Genomic DNA, 21,619 nt, shown 5'->3' on the forward strand with positions numbered 1-21,619 from the left:
CTTGAATGTGGGAAAAGCTTCAATCAGACATCAGATCGGATTAAACATCAGAGAACCCACATAGGAGAGAAACCCTATAAATGCCTTGAGTGTGGGACAAGCTTTAGTGTATCATCAGCCATTATCGTACATCAGAGAACCCACACAGGAGAGAAACCCTTTAAGTGCTTGGACTGTGGGAAAAGTTTCAGTCGGAGTTCAAGCCTTATTAGCCATGGGAGAATTCATATGGGAGAGGGACCACATAAATGCCTTGAGTGTGGCACAAGTTTCAGTGTACCATCCGCCCTTATTGTACATCAGAGAACCCACACGAAAGAGAAACCCTTTAAATGCTTGGACTGTGGGAAAAGTTTCAGTCGGCGCGCAAATCTTATTGCGCATCAGAGACTGCACACGGGAGAGAGACCCTATAAAGGCTTGGACTGTGGGAAAAGCTTCAATGAGAAATCAACTTTGATTAAACATCAGAGAACCCACACAGGAGAAAGAACAGGAGTACTTGTGGCACCTTAGAGACTAACAAATTTCTCTAAGGTGCCACAAGTACTCCTGTTCTTTTTGCGGATACAGACTAACACGGCTGCTACTCTGAAACCACACAGGAGAGAAACCCTATAAATGCTTGGGCTGTGGGAAAAGCTTCAGTCAGCGCTCACATCTTATTAATCATGGGAGAATCCACACAGGAGAAATACCGTATAAATGCTTGGACTGTGGGAAAAGCTTCAGTCAGAACTCAAACCTTATTAGACATCAGACTATTCACACAAGAGAGAAACCCCATAAATGCTTGGATGATGGGAAAAGCTTCAATCCCCGCTCATACCTTCCTAAGCATCAGAGGATTCACATGGGATAGAATCTATAAATGCCTCAACTGTGGGAAAAGTTTCATTCAAAGAACAAACCTTGCTTCACATCAGACAATCCACACAAGAGAGAGAATCCATAAATACTGTGGTAAAAGCTTCAATAACTGCAGGAAAAGCCTCTTCCAGTGCAGAGACCCCAGCCTGGCCAGGACAGCCCCCTTCCTGGGCCCCAGCCCCTGCTCCCAGGAAGGGCAGTGCTTGGAGGGAAGGTAAGAGAAACCTTCCCCCACCCCCGGTGGCCCCAGGGAGGGGTGCCTCCTGGTTCCATCCTGGCTGCAGGGGGAGGGTGCAATTGAGTTGGCTGCGATTCCCTGCCCTGTGCCCAGGAAAGCTGCCACCAGCTCCCATTGTTTTCAGGGAGCATGAAGCCAGCCCATGCCGTGGGGAGGGCTGGGACAGCAATACCTGGGGAATATAGGGGTGTGGGAGCCGAGAAACTGCTGCCTGTAGGAATTTGCTACCTGTACCTGTTACTCATATGTAAGGGATTGTTAAAAAAACGGGTATTGTAAAAAACTGCTATCTGATGTAATTTGGTACCAGTAGTAGTGAGAGGTAGTGAATTGTTACCATTAGCGCAGTTGCTCATAGATAAGGGTATTCTTATTTGCTGACTTGTCCTAATTTGCTAAATCTTGACAGTGGTGTGGGTTGGAAGCATAAAGTCTTCGGCTTCCAAATGACCCTGCCTGGTGTACGTATGTATCAATTACCTCTTAATAGAGAATTGTAAAAAATAGAGTGAGGTCATTTAAACATCATTTATTTTGCAGCGTAATTTACTGGGCTAACAATGTAGCATCCTGACATTGATACTTGTGCCCAAGTGACCTGTGGGTTGGATTCATTTTAGTGGGACGCGGGACATGTGGAAGATAATTTAAACTCTTTATTTCCTTAGGGTTTGCATTTAATATACTTCAATGCTGGTGCGATCTCTGACCATTACCGTTCATCAACTCAGCCGGCAGGCACAGGCAGCAATGCACTGTCCTGTTGCCTTGACTGAGAAAGGTTCTGATCAGAGGGAGTGTAGATTCCAGCAAGCTCCTGGGGTAATATCTCATTGGAGATGAAAGGGCTTGTTCAGAAAGAAATTTTGAAGTCTGTAGGGTAAAGATAAGCCAGATGAGTTTGTCTCCATGCAGGTATATTTTATTCTCTGGGGGCTGGGTAGAAAGGAGAGAGAAGTATTTTGCTTTTCCTATTTCCCTTACTGAGGGCCATCTATGCTCACCTGAAATTTTTCCTGGCAGAAGCAGTTCCTATCTATTTATTACAGGGTCAAAATATGGCTGCCATCACACAGAGGCATTAGTGGTGGTGGAGGTGAGAAGAGGGCCAAGAAGGCCTTTCCCTTCCTCAGCACTCCCATGCATGTGGAAGCTATAATATTGCTGCTGCCTAAGTACCCTGATGGCAAATGGATAGGGGCAAAAGGCACTGCCAGCTGTACTGAGCACCCCAGAGGAGCCAGGCACTGTGTGGAGTGTATGCTGCTACACCTATCCTGTACTGATGAGGGCAACCCTCAGTCCCCAGTGCTCCTGGTGGCCCCAGGGCTTCCCCTGGTTTCCACCAGCACAAACACCGCACCAGCACAAACACCGTTTGCTTCTCCCCTGCCTCCCCACCCAAAGGGATACTTGAAAACACCTGGAAACAAAAGGACTTGAACTGGGTCAGGGGGGAGGGAAGAACTACTGGACCCAGGCTGGAAAGACACCTTTGGCCTGTGTAGGACTCTACCTAAAACAATATCTAGGGTGAGGAATTATTATTGGTAACCAATTTCTTTAGTGAATCTAGCTTAGTTGGCGTGCTTTGTATTATTTTCTTAGTAATGTGCTTTGTTTTGTTTGCTACTTCTTTAACCCCTTAAAATCCACCTTTTTTTGTAGTTAATAAACTTATTTCTGGTTTATAATATAACCCAGTTTATGTAATTTCTAACTGGGGGCAGGAAGTTGTGCATACCTTCCTTCACATTGAGGGAGGAGCCGAATTTCATATAATTTTGGGTTTGTACTCCAAGGCAGGTGAACACCTGGGGCTGTGGCAGGTCCCTTAAGCTAAGTCTTCCCAGAGCTGATCTCAGTGTCTATATTGTTCTGCAGCTGGGCCCGGCCCTGCCTGTGTGCTTGGCTGGAAGAGGCTTGTGATCCTGGCCCAGCAAGACCAGGTAAAGGGTGCCCAGGCTGGCAGAAAAGGCGAACTCAGTGGTATTTCAGCTCATCAGGTGACATCCCAAGGGTCCAACTTGTCACATGGATTATGGACTTACACTAAAAGGAGCATTCCAACCAATGGACTGAGGACCTTCCAATCTTTTGGAAGTTACCAGAGACTTTACAAGCCAGCAGTTTATTCCATCACTGCTTCAAGCCTCATACAAGATCTTTGCATTGAGTGTATGTATTTGATTCCTTTGATCATTTTAACTCTCTCCTCTTTCTTTTCTCTTTCTAAATAAACCTTTAGATATTAGATACTAAAGAATTGGCAAAATTGTGATTATTTGGTAAGATCTGGGTTATATATTGACCTGGGTATATGGCTGACCTCTTGGGATTAGAAAAACTCTTTGTTTTATGAAATTGGTTTTAAATAACCACTCATAAAATCTAGTGTCTGGGTGGTGAAACAAGGATGGGGATACCTAGGGAGACTGCTTTTCTGACTTCTTGTTGACCAGTGTGCTAAGACAGAAGTTTACTTTTGTTACTGGTTTGGTATATCTTGTGGAGGAATAACCAACAGTTTGAGATGGATCTACCCCATTTCTCAGAAGTTTGTAAAGAATCTGGAATTCTCAGCTGTGACCCACTGAGGTACGGTTACACCCTCACCTCCAACCCTTTCCACCTCCTGACTGTATCTCACATCTCTGAAGGGATCAGGCAGTAACTCCATCCCCGTTCAGTCTCAGCCTTTCAGAGTGTGAATCTAGCACTCACCCTTGGTTTTCAGGCTGAGAGATGTTGATAATTTTCATTGTTCAAACAACACAAAAATTTCATGATAAAGGGTAAAGAAAGGTTAAAATAAAATGTAAAAAGGACTCTTCTGCTGACATTTGTATCATAAAGTCCTCAATAAAGCTGTGCTAGATCCTGTCAAACTAAACTAATATCAAAGTATGTGACCAAACGGCCTTCAGTAAGAGAGACAAACCAACACTACAAGGTGGCCTACACTGACACTTACAGGTTCATAAAGTGAAATCCCACAGAATCATAACTCCCAGAAGAAGGAAAACAAATTCATCCTTTTTCTTCTGAACTGGCTAAACCTGTTGCACTCAGCACCTTCTCATTATTTCGTTGTGTCATTTACAAAAGTTTCAACATCATCGTAATGCAAGAAAGAAAAAAAGAAACAAAAGCAAACGAAAGGCAAAATCTGCTCATCTACAAATCTTCTGGACTTGGCTGGTGTAAGCTCCGAAGCCACTTTACCAATAGAAGAAAATGGGGATTTAAGTTCAGAAAGCTGAAACAAAGCTTTAGGGTTCACTTGAATCCCCCTCCAGGTCTGGGAAACTTTCACCTCTAGCCCTCAGGAGGATGTCAGGATCAAAGAAATCAAAGTGTGATTCCTAAGCATGGAGAGCAAAGAACACTGTTGGAAGTGCCGTGCTGGGAGGTGTGTGTGTGTGTGTGTGGGGGGGGGGGGGGGGGGGGGTTAGAATGGGGAGAGGATAAATTCTCCAAGGCTCAGCCAGAGGCTGTTGTGTCAGGGCGGAGAATGAGAGTGAAGGGGGGAGGAGGGAATCCCTCCCACTCTCCCCATCACTCTTGACTAACATAGAACCCAAAACACCACATTTTCCTATCCTGGCTCCAGCACTTTTAGAATCTATTTAATTCTGGTCTCTAAGGGAGTCAATGTACAAAAAATAAATGTTTTTGGCATAACCTGGAGCAATGTGAGACTATGTGGGAATGAGACAATCTCTCCCCAAAGGGGGAACTCACTGATTCGATCAATCACTCCGCTAATGGGGGGGAATCAGAATATAGAAGATGGTTGCGGTCAGTCTTGACAAAGAAAAGTGCGGGAGGGGGAGATTTGCTAGCTAATCCCAGCCACTTTTCCCATCACAGAAAAACCCTTTGAGGCTGAAGCTGAAGAGGCAGAGGTGGGATCCTGAAGACTTTAAGCCTCCCACAAAAGAGCCTGTGGAAATCAGACCCTCTCAATGGAGCTTTCTGAATGCAGAGGGGGCAGGGAAAAGGGGCAGAGGGGGTGAGTGATAAGAGGCAGCACCACACTTCCCCGTACTCTTCTCTCTTATCCCATGATCCCTAATACTTGATTTCCCCAGCACCCAGCGGAAGGTGAAAGCCACCCCCATCCTGGGGCCAGGCCATAGGATTCCAGCATTAGAAGGCTGACTGCAGCCCCTCTGCACCACTTGGTGATGCTGGATTCCCCTTCCATGGTGTGCTGGAGCTACTTTTCCTCCCTGCAGCCCCAGGTTAGGGATTGTCATGGTGTGGGTGTAACGATGCTGCCTTTGGTGGGACCCAACTGAGACTACCAATTCAGGACAAATTGCTTAAAGCTGGGCAGTTACAGCCCAAGGCTGGGGTTCCTTTGCACACCAAGGCAAACCAAACCAGCCAAATAGAGAAGACTTTGGTTTTACCCCACTGGCTAACCATAAGTCACACAAGCAATTCCCTTAGACACTCCAGTTTCCCAGTATCACCACCAGTGCCACTCGCTATGGGGATGAATGGTTATGAAAACCAATACCCCAGTAAAAGAAAAAAAGTTCTCCTGATCCAAAGGATCAAGACCCAGACCCACGTCACTGGAATGGGTTACCTAGGGAGGTGGTGGAATCTCCTTCCTTGGAGGTTTTTAAGGTCAGGCTTGACAAAGCCCTGGCTGGATGATTTAGTTGGGATTGGTCCTGCTTTGAGCAGGGGGTTGGACTAGATGACCTCCTAAGGTCCCTTCCAAACCTGATATTCTATGATTCTATGAATATACAAATCAGATCTTACCCACAAATCACGCTGTGGCCAATCCTTTAGAATCTAAAATCTAAAGGATTATTCACAAAAGGAAAAAGATATAGATGAGAGCTAGAATTGGTTAAATGGAATCAATTACATACAGTAATGGCAAAGTTCTTGGTTCAGGCTTGTAGCAGTGATGGAATAAACTGCAGGCACAAATCAAGTCTCTGGAGTACATCCACAGCTGGGATGGGTCATTCAGCCCTTTGTTCAGAGCTTCAGTATGTAGCAAGGTTCCTCCAGAAGTAAGAAGTAGTATTGAAGACAAGATGGAGGAGTTTTCAGGGCCTTTTATAACCTCTGCCCTGTGGAAGATCACAGCAGCAAGATGGAGCCTGGAGTCACATGGGCAAGCCACATGTCCATGCCTGACTCAGTTCTTTACAGGCCGACGCCATTGTTTACATGTTAGTTTGAATGTTCCCAGGAAAGCTCAGATGTGGATTGGTGTCTCCCAAAGTTCATTGTCAGCCAAGTGTTTTTGATTGGGCACTTACTGAGAATAGCCCTTTCTTAAGAAGCTGACCAAATGCTTCACTGAGGCTTCTTAGAATCAAAACACATTGAGATACAAGTACATAGCCAATATTCATAACTTTAACTACAAAATTGATACGCCATACAGATAGCATAATCATAATCAACAAAGCATAACCTTTTTATAGACACCTCACACGACAACCTTTGTACAATATTTGCTGCAAATATATAACAGTGGTTGCAACCATGACCTATATGGTCATGGGTTATGTCAGTAACGTCACAGAGGGTTGCAGTGGCTCTCCAGACTGTGGGTGGGTTTCACCCCGAGGGACAGAACAGGAATTAGCACCGAGGGTGTCAGTGCCTTCCCAAAAGTGGGAGGGGCCCCACACCAGTGAGGCCCATCCCCTTCCTCCCCAAAGGTCCCAGCCCTCCTTTTCCCCCAGAGGCCTCCGCCCCCAGAGAAGCCAGAAGCTGGAGCATGGCCAGGGAGGCCGCCCAGACCCGTCCGCCCTCTCCCCGGGTGGGCAAAAGCAACCCCCGTCTGTGTCCCTGTTCCCCAGCCCCCACCCAGAGCAGGTGGAGGCTCTCCCCGACCTGGCGGGGGCGGTGGGGCGGCTGCCTCAGAGCTGCAGCCCAGCCATGATAAAGGCTGTGCTGTGAGCTGTGAGGAGCCACGGCAGACCCTCCTCCTGCCTGTGATGCGGTGGACCCGCTGAGAGCAGCCCCTGGCCTGTGTCCTTGCCCACCAGGGCAGGTGGAGAGTCTGCACTGCGGCTCCCCACAGCTGCCCATCTGCTTTTACCATGGCCAGGCTACGGCTCCAAGGTTCCCTCCTCCACACCCCGGGCTGGAGCTGGGTCAGGGATAGCCACGTGGGCAGCTGTGGTGAGCCGGCGTGGAGTCACGGACCCTCCACCTCCACCGTGTCCCCACCCCTCTGGGTGCCCAGGGGATGGGGACACGGGTCAGGGGCTGCTCTCAGCCCCAGCACAACGCAGGCAGGTGGAGGGTCCAGGTGGCTCCCACAACTGCCCGGGCTCCCCAACTGGGCTCCATGCTGGCCTGGCCAGGGGGCGGGGCCTCGAGGGGAAGAGGAGGAGAAGGGGGTGGGGCCCACTGTGGCAAAAAATAGAAGGGATATGGCCCCTCCCAACCCCCTGGTTCCAGTGCCACTGACTAGTACCGGGGAGATCCTTTGTCCTGTGCTCAGCTTGATATGGTACTATTCCTCCTGAACAGAACACAGACTCAGCTTACAAGTCTCAGGGAGGGGGAAGATGGGAGAACTCTTTAGGGACATCGTGAATGTACTAGAATATCCTCAGTAGTTTCAGGCTCCTGGAATTTAAAGTCAATCCAGAAGTTAACTTGTTAGTGAAGTCTTTCAACTTTTATTCTAAGCTACAGATTGTCTCATCTGAGTGTACGGTGTTCCTCTGTCCTCGGGATTTTAACTCTAATGACTTTATTCAGCAGGTGAATGCCCCCTTTGTACTGCAGCTGGTGAGGTGAGTGTGAAAGTGAAAGAATAAAGAACGTATTCAGAGTTATCGTACGATGGTGCTGGTATGAAGGGGAAATATGAGCCTTTATCATAGGAACTGAGTGATATTCTATCTGGGGTCTCATTGCCAGGACAATCAGCCTCACCCCCAGCCTATGGGGAGCAGACCCAAGAGTTATTTTATTTTGCTATCCCTATCAGAGATAGGGTGACCAGATGTCCCGATTTTATAGGGACAATCCCAATTTTTGGGTCTTTTTCTTATATAGGCTCCTATTACCCCCCACCCCCCATCCCCATTTTTCACACTTGCTGTCTGGTCACCCTAATCAGAGAAGTTCTGCCTGCTTTTCTGTGGCATCCAGGAACAGTGGGGAGGAGACTGGAGGGATGAATTCCTCAGTCTGTGCCATTTGCAGCTATTGGTGCCAATGTCATTATTCCCAGAATGCTTTGAACAGCAGCAGCACGGGAGGGGAGAGGGCTCTGAATCCATGCACAGAAGAAAGGAAAAACAAGTTTGGGGCAGTTACTGAGCTGGAAGCTCCACCAAAGAAAATGAAAAGGGGCAAAATGGAGGAGGAGTGTAGGGAAGAGGGTGAGAATTACATCTGCTGACTGCAACTGTCCCCTCCTCACCTGGCCACAGGTTCTCTCTGGTGCCTGTTCTTGGCCTGAGTACTACTTCTGCTCCCCTGCCAGGGTCCCCACTTCTAGAAAAGTCCTGGCACTCTGCAGGGGGCAGCCAGCCCTGGGGCTCCTGCACCTATACAAGGTCCAGGATAAACAGAGACCTCCAGTCTTCATGGCTCTCTGGCCACTTGTCTATTCAGTTGCAGGAAGGGAATCTGGGGACTGACTGAGGGAGCCTGGGGAGCAGCCTCCTGGGACCAGGAAAAGGAAGTTAATCCCGTGGGAAGGAAGCACTGATTGGAGATGCTCTTGGGGATGCAGGTAGTTACACAGGCTGCTCTGGAACTGGCCACATCTTCAGGAGTTATCAGTTGGCTAAGATCTATTGAAGTCAATGTATCATCTTTGTATCGTGCGTTATAAATATGTGTGGTATAGCTGTGTCTCAAACCTGTGCTGTGTTTCTGGTGACACCCCCGAACAGATTGACATCAGCACTATCCAGCCTGCTTAATGGCATATCAAAGGCAATCAGCTATACAATGATCCCATTGAGAGAAGGCGGGGTTACACCTATGAGTCAGCAGGACATATAGGGACATGCCTGTGGTCAGCAGACTGCAAGTGCTTTTCCATGTCCATCTGCTGTGAATTTGTGTTTGGGACAAAGGAAGTACAAGCCACATGGCAAAGAATATAAAAAGGCAGCTGCATCTTCTCCATTTTGTCTTCAGTCCTGCTTCTTATCTCTGGAACAACTACTCTACAAACTGAAGCATTAAACAAAGGACTGAATGACCCATCCAAGCTTTAGATGTGTTCCAGAGGGACTTTCAAGCCAGCCAACTCACCAATGCTGCTAAGAATCTGATATATGGAATCTGAAGTCTTATGTATAGGGCTCAGTGTCTGTCATGGAGGTCGTGGAAGTCACAGATTCCATGACTTTCCGTGACCTCCGTGACTTCTGCAGGGGCCAATGTGTCCGACCCCAGAGCCACCCAAGCAGTTGGCTTTGGGTCAGCTGCTCAGGTGGTCCCCGGGACAGATACACAAGCCACTGCTGGACTGGCCCTGGGTACAGCCACACCACCCACTGCTCTGGCGTCACCCAGCAGGGGTGCTTGGTCGGCCAGCCGGAGCAGCTGCAGTGCGCGGCCCCTGGCAGCGATCCCCAGTCAGCCGGCCATAGCAGCCATGGTCCATGACCCCGGGCAGCAGTCCCCGGTTGGCCTGCCAGAGCAGCTGTGATCCACGGCCCCTGGCAGCTGGTGCCGCTGGCCCCAGGTACCCCCCCACAGTGGCCCACACACACACACCTCCAGCGACCCCCCCCATCCAAGATTTTTATCACAGGTATTTTTAGTATAAGCCTGCAGTTCTCAAATTTTAGCAATCTGAGGACCCCTATTTTGATTTAAAATTTTTCGGGGACCCCTCCTACCCCGCCCCTTAACTGAGGTCCCGCCCTTGCCCCACCCCTTCTCTGAGGCCCAGCCTCCACTCGCTCCATCCCCCCCTCCCTCTGTCACTTACTCTCCTCAACCCTCACTCATTTTCACCATGATGGGGCCAGGGGCTGGGATGTGGGAGGAGGGTGAGGGCTCTGGCTGAGGGTATGGGCTCTGGGGGCAGGTCAGGGATGAGTGGTTTGGGGTGCAGGAGGGGGATTAGGGCTGGGGCAGGGTGTTGGGGTGGGTAGGCTCAAGGAGGGAGTTTGGGTGTGGGAGGGGACTCTGGGCTGGGGCAGGGAGTTGGGGTGCAGGAGGGGGTTCGGAGTGTGGGGTCCTGGTGGCGCTTCCCACGGCTCCCAGCACTTGTTTTCCATTGTTTTAGTTCTCTGAGTTTCCCTAACTCTTCTCTAATCCATGTCACAGCTCATTCCAACTCAGGTGCCCAGTTCTCTCTGTTGAATTTATCCCCTCTCCTAGGGTTACCATATTTTAGTTTTAAAAAAGGAGGACACTCCACCGGGCCCCGGCCCCGCCCCAACTCTGCCCCTTCCCTGCCCCCAGCCCCGCCCCAACTCCGCCCCTTCCCCAAAGTCCCTGCCCCAACTCTGCCCCTTCCCCTGAACGCTCCGCCCCCTGCTCCTCCCCCTCCCCTGCTTCCCGCGAATCAAATGTTCGCGGGAAACCTGAAACAGAGAGGCAGCAGGTAAGCTGGGGCTGGGGCTGGGGCTGGGGCTGGGGCTGGGGCGGGGTGCGACGCGGCCCAGTCCGGCCCCCCTGGCCGAGCGGCTTCCTCTGGCGGCCGGCCGGCCGGCCCAGGCCAAGAGGCTCTGGCCCTGGCGTCTCCCGCCCGGCTCGGCTCGGGCCCTGGGGCGCCGGTCCGGCCCAGCACCGCCGTCCCCGTCCCCGGCCCTGGCCCAGCCCCGCCAGAGCCCCGCCAGAGCCCCGCCAGCCCCGGCCCCGGCTGAGCACTGCCGGCCCTGGCCCCGTCCCCGTCCCGGCCCCGTCCCCGTCCGAGCACCGCCGGCCCCGTCCTGGCCCTGTCCGAGCACCGCCGGCCCCGGCCCCGGCCCCGGCCCGGCCCCGGCCGAGCACTGCCAGCCCCGGCCCCGGCCCGGCCCCGGCCGAGCACCCCCGGCCCCAGCCCTGGCCCGGCCCCGTCCAAGCACCCCCGTCCCCGTCCAGGCCCCGTCCGAGCACCGCCGGCACCGTCCCCGTCCCGGCCCCGGCCGAGCACCGCCGTCCCCGTCCCCGGCCCGGCCCTGGCCGAGCACCGCTGGCCCCGTCCCCGGCCGAGCATCGCCGTCCCCGGCCCCAGCCCCGTCCCCGGCCGAGCACCACCAGCCCCGTCCCCGTCCCCGTCCCGGCCCCGGCCGAGCACCGCCGTCCCCGGCCCCCGGCCCCATCCCGGCCCCGGCTGAGCACCCCCGGCCCCGGCCCCTGGCCTGGCCCCGGCCCCCGGCCGAGCACCCCCGGCCCCGGCGGCCGAGCACCGCCGGTCCCGGCCCGGCCCCGGCCCCCGGCCGAGCACCGCCGGCCCCGGCCCCCGGCCCCATCCCGGCCCCGTCCGAGCACCGCCGGCCCCGGCCCCGGCCCCGGCTCCGGCCCGGCCCCGTCCGGGCACCGCCGGCCCCGGCCCGGCCCCGGCCGAGCACCGCCGGCCCCGGCCCCCAGCCAAACACCGCCGGCCCCGCACCGCCAGTCCCTCCCTCCCTATTTTCCCGGACATGTCCGGCTTTTTGGGATTTCCTCCCGGACGGGGATTTGAGGCCCAAAAAGCCGGACATGTCCAGGATAATCCGGACGTATGGTAACCCTACCCTCTCCTATCAGTGCCCCCTGAGCTTTTCCCTTCTCAGGATTGTTTTATGACATCTATAAAGAGTCCACGTTTCAGATCCATACAGGAGAGATGTTAGAACCACTGCACTGTAGATCTTCAATTGGTGGCGAGACGGATATTGTGTTGGTTAAGAACTTTTGTTTGAAGCCAAGGGCCTGGCTCTGAATGAACTCTCTCCTAACAGCTAGCTGGGTGATTAGATCGTAGATGGAGGAGTGAATATTCAGATTGAACAAACACAAACTATTTCCACTGCAACTTTTGAAAAAGAAAAAGACACTAGAATCTTTCTAGTGTTATTGGGCTTGTACAAATTGTTTTCATGCATAATATCAGTTGAAGGCCTAAACCAAACAACAAGGTGATCCAAGGAACATATTTCCATTTTATCATAAAGGCAAGACACAAAAACATTGAAGCTTCTTTGTGCAGTTGAATTAGGACAATGCAAAGAGCTCTAAAAAGACTTTCCAGCCCTGTGAAACTAAATAGGTCAGGCATGTGGATCGTGCTGTAGATACTATATTTACTTTTTAAAAAATCTCTTATGCAGCTGAGAACTATACATAGCTGTTCTCCCTCAAGACAAGTAGCCTCAGTACATAGACTGCTTTCCAGAAATGCTGAACGAATTTGATTAAAATCTTAGAATAAATTAGTTACTTATCTGCTCCTTGACTGCTGCATATTCATAGTAAGTTATTCTCTTCTCAGTACTTCTGTAATATGTGAAATGTGTATATTCTCTTATTCTTTATCTGGTGATAACAATGATAAGTTTTTATCTATGTAGTTCCAATACGATAGGAAAATGTATCAGAGATTAATGTAACATAATTTTACATCTACATCCCTTTGGTTAAACTGAATTCACTCTTGCAACTGTGCAATTCTGTTTCTAGAAGAGAACTGTCAAATGACAGAAATGACAAAATGACAAAAGGCTTTGACTATAATGTGTAATAGTGAGAAGGAAAATGAAGCCTATCTGATAGGGCCACATTACACCATTGATTTTCAAGCTAAGTTTTCTCTTGAAACTGTTAAAAATTGGTAACATGCTGTGGCTGCTGCTGTGTAATATAATCCATACATTCTGCTTATCTTTTCCATGAATGGAGACAAGGATTCATTTTAAAAGATATCTTGAAAAATATGAAGAATGGCTCATTTCTATTATGACTCTAACCTGGTCTATTTTCTTTCAGGTAAAAATGGGTGTCCTTGCTGTGCTTATTCTTCCTTTGCTCCTTTTTGGAATCAGTGGAATTATATATATTTACCGAGCAGTTGGTCGGCTAATGTCAAAGTCAGCTGTGCAAAACAAAGTGGTAGTGATTACCGATGCCATCTCTGGATTGGGCAAGGGTAAGTTGTCGGGTTTGTGGGTTTTTTTCACTGTTTTATAGAGAGAAAGAATCATTGTATCTAGCATGGGCATTGTCAGATGTCCTTATATGTCTGTTACCTTATATAGGATATGTTCACCTGCAAAATGGAGAGAAAGCAAATATAAAAAGAAACTCGTACTACAATGTTGGAATGTGCACTCTTTGTTCCCCTTTAGAGGAACTGCTGCTGATTTAAATGGACTACATTTTTAATGTATATATTTATCTCAGTTGAATAAGAAGTTTGAGAGGAAAATAGAGATGGAGTTATTTTTAGCATGCTGTCACTGTGAAATCTAATTACATGTACAGTCACTATCAGGTGGCAGCATGTCATTATAAATAGATGATTCATATAACCAATATAACCCATAAGGTCTGTACCACTCCAGCTCCAACTTTAAGCATGAGGAGTCCCATGGGCTTCAATACAGTACAAAGGTTTGCAGGATCTGGGCCTAACCGAGTGGCTTCGCAATGGCACAGGCACAGGCACATCTGTGTGTGCTGCAGCAGAGAGTAAGTATCACAGTGACCAAGTGGCACTGCTATCTCAGTTCATGCTATATAGTCACATAAAGCTAGCATAGCGGTTCATTTAGATGCATGTCTGTCTTGGTTACTTGCTCTAGGTGTATCACATTGCACTTACACATTATTTTATTTATATTTTAATCTCTATTAATTGAAAAATCTATAAATATTCATTTATATTCCTTTTTAATGGTTTGTTGATTATTAGTAGTATATTAGACCTTTATTTCATTTCATTTTTAAAAAACTACTTCACCTGTTTGTGTTTTCTGGGGCCTCACCACTCCCTCCAGCGTAGAAGGGCTGAGCCATTTCCATCCTCTCTGGGGGCAGGACAGCTGCTGCTCTTTGCTCATACGTTCTCATATTACACGTAGAACATGCCTTCTAAAGGAATGTTTTAATATTTAAAATTGTGCCTTTGTGATTTGGTTTGGTTTGGTTTACAAGAACCACAGCCTTTACACTTTGTTTTTTCTTTCCAGTTTTTTCCTACACTAAATGGGAGATGTTTGGAATGGATTTTTGTTTTCAGAGAAGTTTTCTTCAGGGAATTATCTGTGTGGTAGAAAAGGAAACCAGGCTATTGTATGTGTAAATAAACAGGGAATACAGTTGCCATGAGAAAGGGAATGGAGTTGGGAGCAACGTTACCTCCCTCCTGAACTCTCTGATATCTAGCATCTTAGCCAGGTGTCTGCACTACCCTACAGTCCTGCCACACAAAATATAAGAACGTGCACTGAAAAGCATTTAGAGAACCCCCTTCAGAGACTTAGGCCAGCATCCCATGCAAAACCAGCCAAGCAAGCACATACTCAGAACAACCAACTCCTTCAGACAAATAGCTGCAAACATCCTTCTTCTGTGTGCCCAGTCAGCTGGAAGATCAACATCTCCACTCCCACCCCTGCTCCCTCAGCAGTTTCCATATCCCAAAGCCACTTCTCACACTGCATGGTACATAAACTGGAAGACCCAACATTAATGCTATTTATACAGTTGGGTTCTTAACACAAGGCAGTAATACAGAAAACAGGTCTGCATCCTCTGCAAACACACAGCTCTGTGAAACAGAATCTAGTAGGCACAACTGTAATTCAATATGGCTTTCCTGCAAAGCCAGAGAGAAACAATACAATTCTTCATGACTAGGTGTGGTGAGCTTTTCCTTAGAGAATCCTGTTTCAAATATCAAATCTGTCTTTCTGCATTACTGATGTGGCTTGCATCTTTAAATGGGCAATGACACCAGGTTGTTCCAGCCGTGCGCTATCCTATAAAGTATTTGAAATTGTCACTGTGCATGAGGTGAGGGACAAGTCCATTTTACAGGGCCAAGTCTGAGGCAGAAAGCTGAATGAGACACTATGCTGAGCTTGCAGTACAGTACACTTGTTCTAATCCTTCACTTGGCATGGGACCACCTTGCAGCAGCATCTGCCCTGAAAAACAAAATACTGTTTATTAACAATTGTTCCATGAATCCCAGTTGAAAAGGAACATGGGACAATCTATGCCATATTTACTGCTATTGCAATAATCCAGCACCAGGGATGCAGCTCATCATGAACGGATATTGTCCCCAGCCATCATGTGTGTAAGTGCACAGGAAGATGGGGCTAGCTCTATAAAGGGATTTAGGCGTTCCAGAGCTCAGCATTGCAGCACCTAACTTTCAGCTACCCTGCCACACAGTTGCTAGAAAAACAGGGCATAAAACAAACTTTAGTTAAGCAACTGCTTAGCTGATACCTGTACCACTTTTCCTAAGGTTCTTTTAATTTTAATTCCTAAGGACGTGAGAATTGAATTTAGCTTTATAGAGTTATATTAAATATCCTTAATGGCAGCTTAATAGTATACAAGAAAACAAAAATAGTATTGGACTATGATTTGCCTAACATAAAGTAGAAAATTGGTCAATATATCCATTTAAGTTTTTCAGAATCAAATCACACTAGAAAATAACACGTATACTCAATTACTATGTTGGGAAGGTGACTTTGTTTAGATTCTTGACTAAGAGTCAAATAGGGCTTTAGTTGTGTCAATTGTTTATCAACTCTGGTGTCGCTAACACAACAGAAGAAAAACAATCCAAAGCTGGACCACAAGACAATTTGGCCAATTACTTACTTGTCAATTCACCAACATCTCCTTCCCATGGATTTATAGCAGTCAAACCTTTTAATCTATTTCCCAATGAACTATATTAGCCCCAGTATCTGACTCCTAACTACCTAAGATGAATTCCTGCATTTATGACAGCCTAGTGCTGTTCAACAAGTTTGCACACTTGGTCTCATTTTATATCTTTATACTAGAACTTGGAAGGCAATATGAAACCAGTAACTATGGTAGCCACATGTACAGTGTTTCACAGTTTTAGTTAACATTAACTTGTTCAGTTTCAAAGCTACTTTACAATCATTTTGGTTGGAACCTGTTACAAAAGAAGGCCACAGAGTGTAATCTGTGACAATCTTTAAAGCATGTACACTTCATTACTAATTAGGTACCCAGTTTTAGGAAGTGGCCAGCTGATTGATTTGGATTGTCACCCAAAAGAAAGTTTGTGTGTTATTTATCACCAGATCTCTGCTCAGTCATCAGATTTCATCTTATTTATAATTCACAGCAGATGTTAACACTCCAGATACAGGTAGAGCAAAGGACAGGCACGACTGTAGTCTTTTTCCAGTGTACCAGCAAGCAACCTGAATTTCTGGAAATGTCAGAAACCATGGTGGGGATGGTCAGTCCTAATGGTTGGGCCTGTACTGGTGTCAGGGGTGCCGGTGGGCTTGTGCAGCCCAAGCTGAAGCCGGTGGCACTGGAGTCTCACTGCAATTTTTAGTCAGTGTGATGACCCGTCAAGGTTCCCACAACTGTGTTACACGCCCTGCTTCAGCAAGTGAGGACTTTGCTGCTGCTAAGCTCTGCGTATTGTCAGCTTCCTGATTCTCTAGCCTGTCTGCCTTGCCAGCAAACTCTTCAGGGCTCTGCCAGTCATAACCTTGCCTCAGGGCCGGTGCAAGCACTAGGCAAACTAAGTGGCCACCTAGGGCACCAAGATTTGGGGGGCGCTGAAAAGTGGTGCCTAAAAATAGGACCAGATAGCAATCAAGAAGCAGGCTGCAGATCGCAGACTGTAGGGAGGACGTAGATAAGAACCCCGCTCCCAATGAATTGCTCTCCTGCCATTTAGACAGCCAGGGATTAGGGAAGTCCTTTGATTAGACAGACTATAGGGAGGTGATAAGAATCACGCTCCCAATGAATTGCTCTCCAACTCCTGCCATATAGAAAGCCAGCGAAATCCTTTGATTAGATCACAGACTATAGGGAGGAGGACATGATAAGAACCATGCTCCCAGTGAATTGTTCTCCGACTCCTGTCTCCTGCCATTTAGAAAACCGGGGAAGTCCTTTGATTAGATCGCAGACTATAGGGAGGACGTGATAAAAACCAGGCTCCCAATGAAGTGCTCTCCGACTCCTGCCATTTAGAAAGCCAGCGAAGTCCTTTGATTGTGAATCGATAGTTGTACAGATTGCTGTGTTGGTAGGTACATTATTACAGTACTAGCTCCTCTGTCTTGTAGATTGCACATCAGCAGCCAGAAGGAGAGTGGAGCAGCTTGCGCCAGGAAGTGTAAGACCCCCCTGCTGGGGCTGAGCTGTGCTGTCAGTGTGGTGCAAGCGGGGCCGGCTTGCACATGGCATGCTCCTCGGAGAGCGGGCTGCAGGTTTTCCAGGGCAGAGGCTCTGCTCCCTGGGGAGAGAAGGGAAGGAGGCCACGGCTGGCAGCTCTGCAGGCTCTCTTGCGTGGAGGGGCGGCTAAGCCGCTTTAACCCACCTCCCTGGACCCCAGCTTTCTACCCTCCCGACCCTGCTTTAGCGTGAGGGCCGCTCCCTCTCTGCCTTCACAGTCCTGCCTGTCCCACGCCCCCCTGCCGGAGCGAGAGCCCAGCATTCAACTCCCCAGCCCGGGCACAGGACGGACTCGTGAAGGCAAAGCAGGCCACACGCTCCCAATGCCCTGTTGCAAGTGCACTTGGCCCACTGCTGCTGCATGCCAGGGACTGGAGAGGAGAGCGCCCATTTCACCTTGCGGCTCTTTGAATCCTACCCTGCCCGCCGCCCCCCTCCACACCCAAACCCGGTCTGCTTCCCTTCCCCTCCCCAGCCAAACCCGATCCTCCCAGTGACCGAACCCGGTCTGCTCCCCTTGCACTCCCCAGCCAAACCTGAACCCGGTCTGCTTCCCCTCCCCACCAAACCCAATCCCCCACTGACCCAAACCCAGTCTGCTTCCTTCTCCTCCCGGCCAAACTTGAACCGTCACTGACTGAATCCGGTCTGCTTCCCTTCCCCGTGGAAAAATAAATTCTAAATTATAACGTGTTACTCTGTGACAGTGTATTGTGTATAATATATGTGATTTATTTTAAGAGCCATGCTATGTTGTGCAAAGTGAAAACAATAACAATGTCAGCACTGTCAGGTTATTCATTTATTTTCATTAAATATGTAGACTAAATAATTAAACGAATAAATTTTGAAGCCGAACGTGTATTAATTCTAATTAACAATGCCACATTATGCAGTATTCATTTTTGAAAGTTTTTAAATAAGTGATGCTGGGGGGGGGGCCCCAAGGTGGAAGTTTCGCCTAGGGCGCAAAATATCCTTGCACCGGCCCTGCCTTGCCTAGCATGTAATAGTCAGTGAACCTCAATTCCCAAGTTCCTCATAGATGCCTCTCTCTGCAGTGTTCTGCTCTTCTTACTTTAGCATCCACAAACCTTATCAAATTTGTTGTGCCTTCAAAGAGACAGTTCACAGCAGCTTATTAACTTAGTTTATTCACAAAAGTACATAGGTTTATGTGATGCCAAATATAAGGAACAAGTAATGGTTACAAACAAATGGAAGTAAAAATATGCTTCTAAGAAAAATCCCAACAAACTAGAGTCTTTTCTTCAAAGATGTTTTTCTCACCATAGTCTTTCTTCCAGCATGGTTGGCTTATATAGCTTTAGCCAGGACCCAACATATGGAACTCAAAATGCTTGATTTTTGACTCTACGTGAATGATAACCTAGGGGTTCTTTCTCCCTCTCTTTAGTAGTTCAATAACTCTTTGAAAAGTAAGTCCCAACAAAGTTTTTCTCTTCTGCTGGAATATAGATAGAATATTAAGGCTGGAAGGGACCTCATCTACTCCAACCCCTGCTCAAAGCAGGACCAATCCCCAACAGTTTTTCCCCCTGATCCCTAAATGGCCCTCTCAAGGATTGAACTCACAACCCTAGGTTTAGCAGGCTAATGCTCAAACCACTGAGCTAGATGTCATGCTATAGTCTCCCTTGCGTGTTAGCTTGATAGCTTTGTTTATCTTGTTTGTAAATGTATTTTCATTGTCTCTGCCTGATGGGCAGGCAGGTCAGCCAAGGAAATCCACATTCCTTTGTCTAAAGCAGACTCGTCTTAGACATTGCTTGCCAAACACTTCTTAAGGACATAATTCCAATACATATCCATAACTCTTTGTACGCACCCTATACATGCACCACACAATGAGTTTTGAGACTAGTGTGTTACCAATTTGCATATGATACCTTACATGACACCTTTTAGATACATATTCTGACAACAGTGTGTCAGGTACAGTCAGTCAGGCCTGACAAGAGTTGCTGACACAGAGCAGAGAACCACCAATGGGCATCTGTGTCAGATTGAGCTAGCTAGATTAAAGATAGTGCTGGTACATCTCCATGAACTGCAAATTACATCCTCATTGCAGTGTAAATGTAGCCTCAAAGCCATGACCTGCAAGCTCCTTGGCTATTTAGAGTTTGATTAGATCATGGGGCTAGAGTGCACCATTCTGTGTGCTTTTAATATTGTAAAAGGTGTTAATCTGTTTTGTACTTACTGTTCATGTATACATTTCCTGTACCGTGAAGGGGTTTTATGTTTCTTCGTTATTTTTTATTGTTTGCTTTTTCCAAAATTAATGAAGTTTGAAAAAAACATTCAATTTAATCAACAGCAGAACAATCATTTCAAAGTGAAATTACTCCAACTGACTTGTTACTGTTCCTTATTAATATATTTATTTTCCAGAATGCTCTCGAGTCTTTCACTCTGGAGGAGCGAGGTTAGTGTTGTGTGGAAAGACATGGGAGAAGTTAGAAGCCTTGTATAATGCTTTAATCAGTGTGGCAGACCCCAGTGTGGTAAGTATGTCCTCTCCTTGCTTTGTGCCTTGTCAAAGTGTACAGAACTGGAGGGAAAATATTAATGATCTGGTGCTTGGCACAGTTTTTACATACAAATGAATCTAGGAGAGTGGGTAAAAAGGAAAAACAATATTCTCAAAATGATGGTGAGAGCACTTTCTTCGCATATGACAGTAAATACACTTTAAAACAGAACAGACACAGTCTCCTTTCATGTAACCTTGTATGTCTGAAATAACAAAATACTATTTCCTTTTTTTTAAAAAAAGACATTTACACCAAAGCTCGTACTTCTGGATCTCTCAGACATAAACTGCATTCAAGATGTAGCTAAAGAAATATTGGATTGCTATGGATGTGTGGATATACTGATCAACAATGCTAGTATGAAGGTGAAAGGACCAGTGCAGAGTATCTCATTGGAACTCGATAAAAAGATTATGGATGCCAACTATTTTGGACCTATAACACTAACAAAAGGTATTCTGATTTTTTTCTTCTTTTGAAAGTGCTATTTGAAGATTGGGTGCCAAGTCATTGTGTCATGTTATGGTATGGCTTGGGTCAAATTTTGCTTTCATGCTCCATCAGTATAAATCAGAAGAATCTCTACTGAAAATCAGTGGTGTGAAATTGGAGCAAGTGAGAACAGAATCAGGCCCCCTGAGTTTGAAGAGAAGAGTGTTTATCAACAATAAGTAATATCATGGCCCCATTTTCAAAACACCCAGTTGTATGTTTGCAGTGACCCCTTTAGGCATGTGCTTTTGCTCTGCTGTAAAGACATCAACTGTCTTTACACCCCTCTGGTGTGGGGTCAGGGATGAGGGATTTGGGGTGCAGGAGGGGACTGTGGGCTGGGGCAGGGGGTTGGCGCTGGGATGTGTGTGAGGGCTCTGGCTGGGGATGCAGACTCTGAGGTGGGGCTGGGGATGAGGGGTTTGAGGTGCAGGAGGGTGCTCCAGGCTGGGACCAAGGAGTTTGGTGGGTGGGAGGGAGATCAGGGCTGGGGCAGGGGGGTTGGGCGTGGGGGGGGTGGTGAGGACTCCAGCTGGGGGTTTGGGCTGGTGATGTGAGGTTTGGGGTGAAGGAAGGTGCTCCGGGCTAGGATCGAGGGGTTCGGAGGGTGGAAGGGGGCTCCTGGCTGGGTCAGGGGGTTGGGGCACAGCTGCCAACTTTCATGCGGCAAATAAACACCCAGACTTTCACAATAAGCCAAAAATCAAGCTAATCCCATTTCAAAACAAGCCAATCCCTAAGAACCCCAACACTCTATGTGACTAGATCCCCCTGGTGCTCAGTCTGGGACTGTGGTGGGCCCGCTGTGCACCCCTGACTCTCTCCTCCTCTAGCCTCTGCTTGTACCTTGCCCCTGCTTGCTGGGAGCTGATAAAAAAAAAGAAGCAACGAGCTACAAGCCAAACAAGCAACAAGTTACAAGCCAAAAACTAGCCAACAAGCAACTCACAAGCCAATTAAGCCAAAAACAAGCCCAATTTCTGCGTTTTTTTCACTGGTTTGGCATGTCTGGCTTGGGGCGCAGGAGGGGGTAAGAGGTGCAGGCTCCGGGCAGCGCTTACCTCCGGGCTCCTACATGGAGGCGTGGCCAGACGGCTATGTG

At 48.0% G+C, this 21,619-nt stretch overlaps 1 protein-coding gene across 1 annotated transcript in view; it reads left to right on the forward strand.

Annotated features, from left to right (window-relative positions):
• Positions 1–800: 800 nt before the first annotated feature.
• Positions 801–21,619, forward strand: part of DHRS7C (dehydrogenase/reductase 7C) — a 38,206-nt gene continuing 17,387 nt past the window's right edge. Inside the window, 6 exon segments of the mRNA XM_065416119.1 lie at positions 801–958; positions 960–1,026; positions 1,028–1,084; positions 13,031–13,190; positions 19,883–19,995; positions 20,268–20,478. Coding sequence (XP_065272191.1) covers positions 801–958; positions 960–1,026; positions 1,028–1,084; positions 13,031–13,190; positions 19,883–19,995; positions 20,268–20,478 — 766 coding nt within the window.

Source organism: Emys orbicularis, chromosome 13 (genome assembly GCF_028017835.1).
Source record: "Emys orbicularis isolate rEmyOrb1 chromosome 13, rEmyOrb1.hap1, whole genome shotgun sequence".
Classification (NCBI taxonomy): domain Eukaryota; kingdom Metazoa; phylum Chordata; order Testudines; family Emydidae; genus Emys; species Emys orbicularis.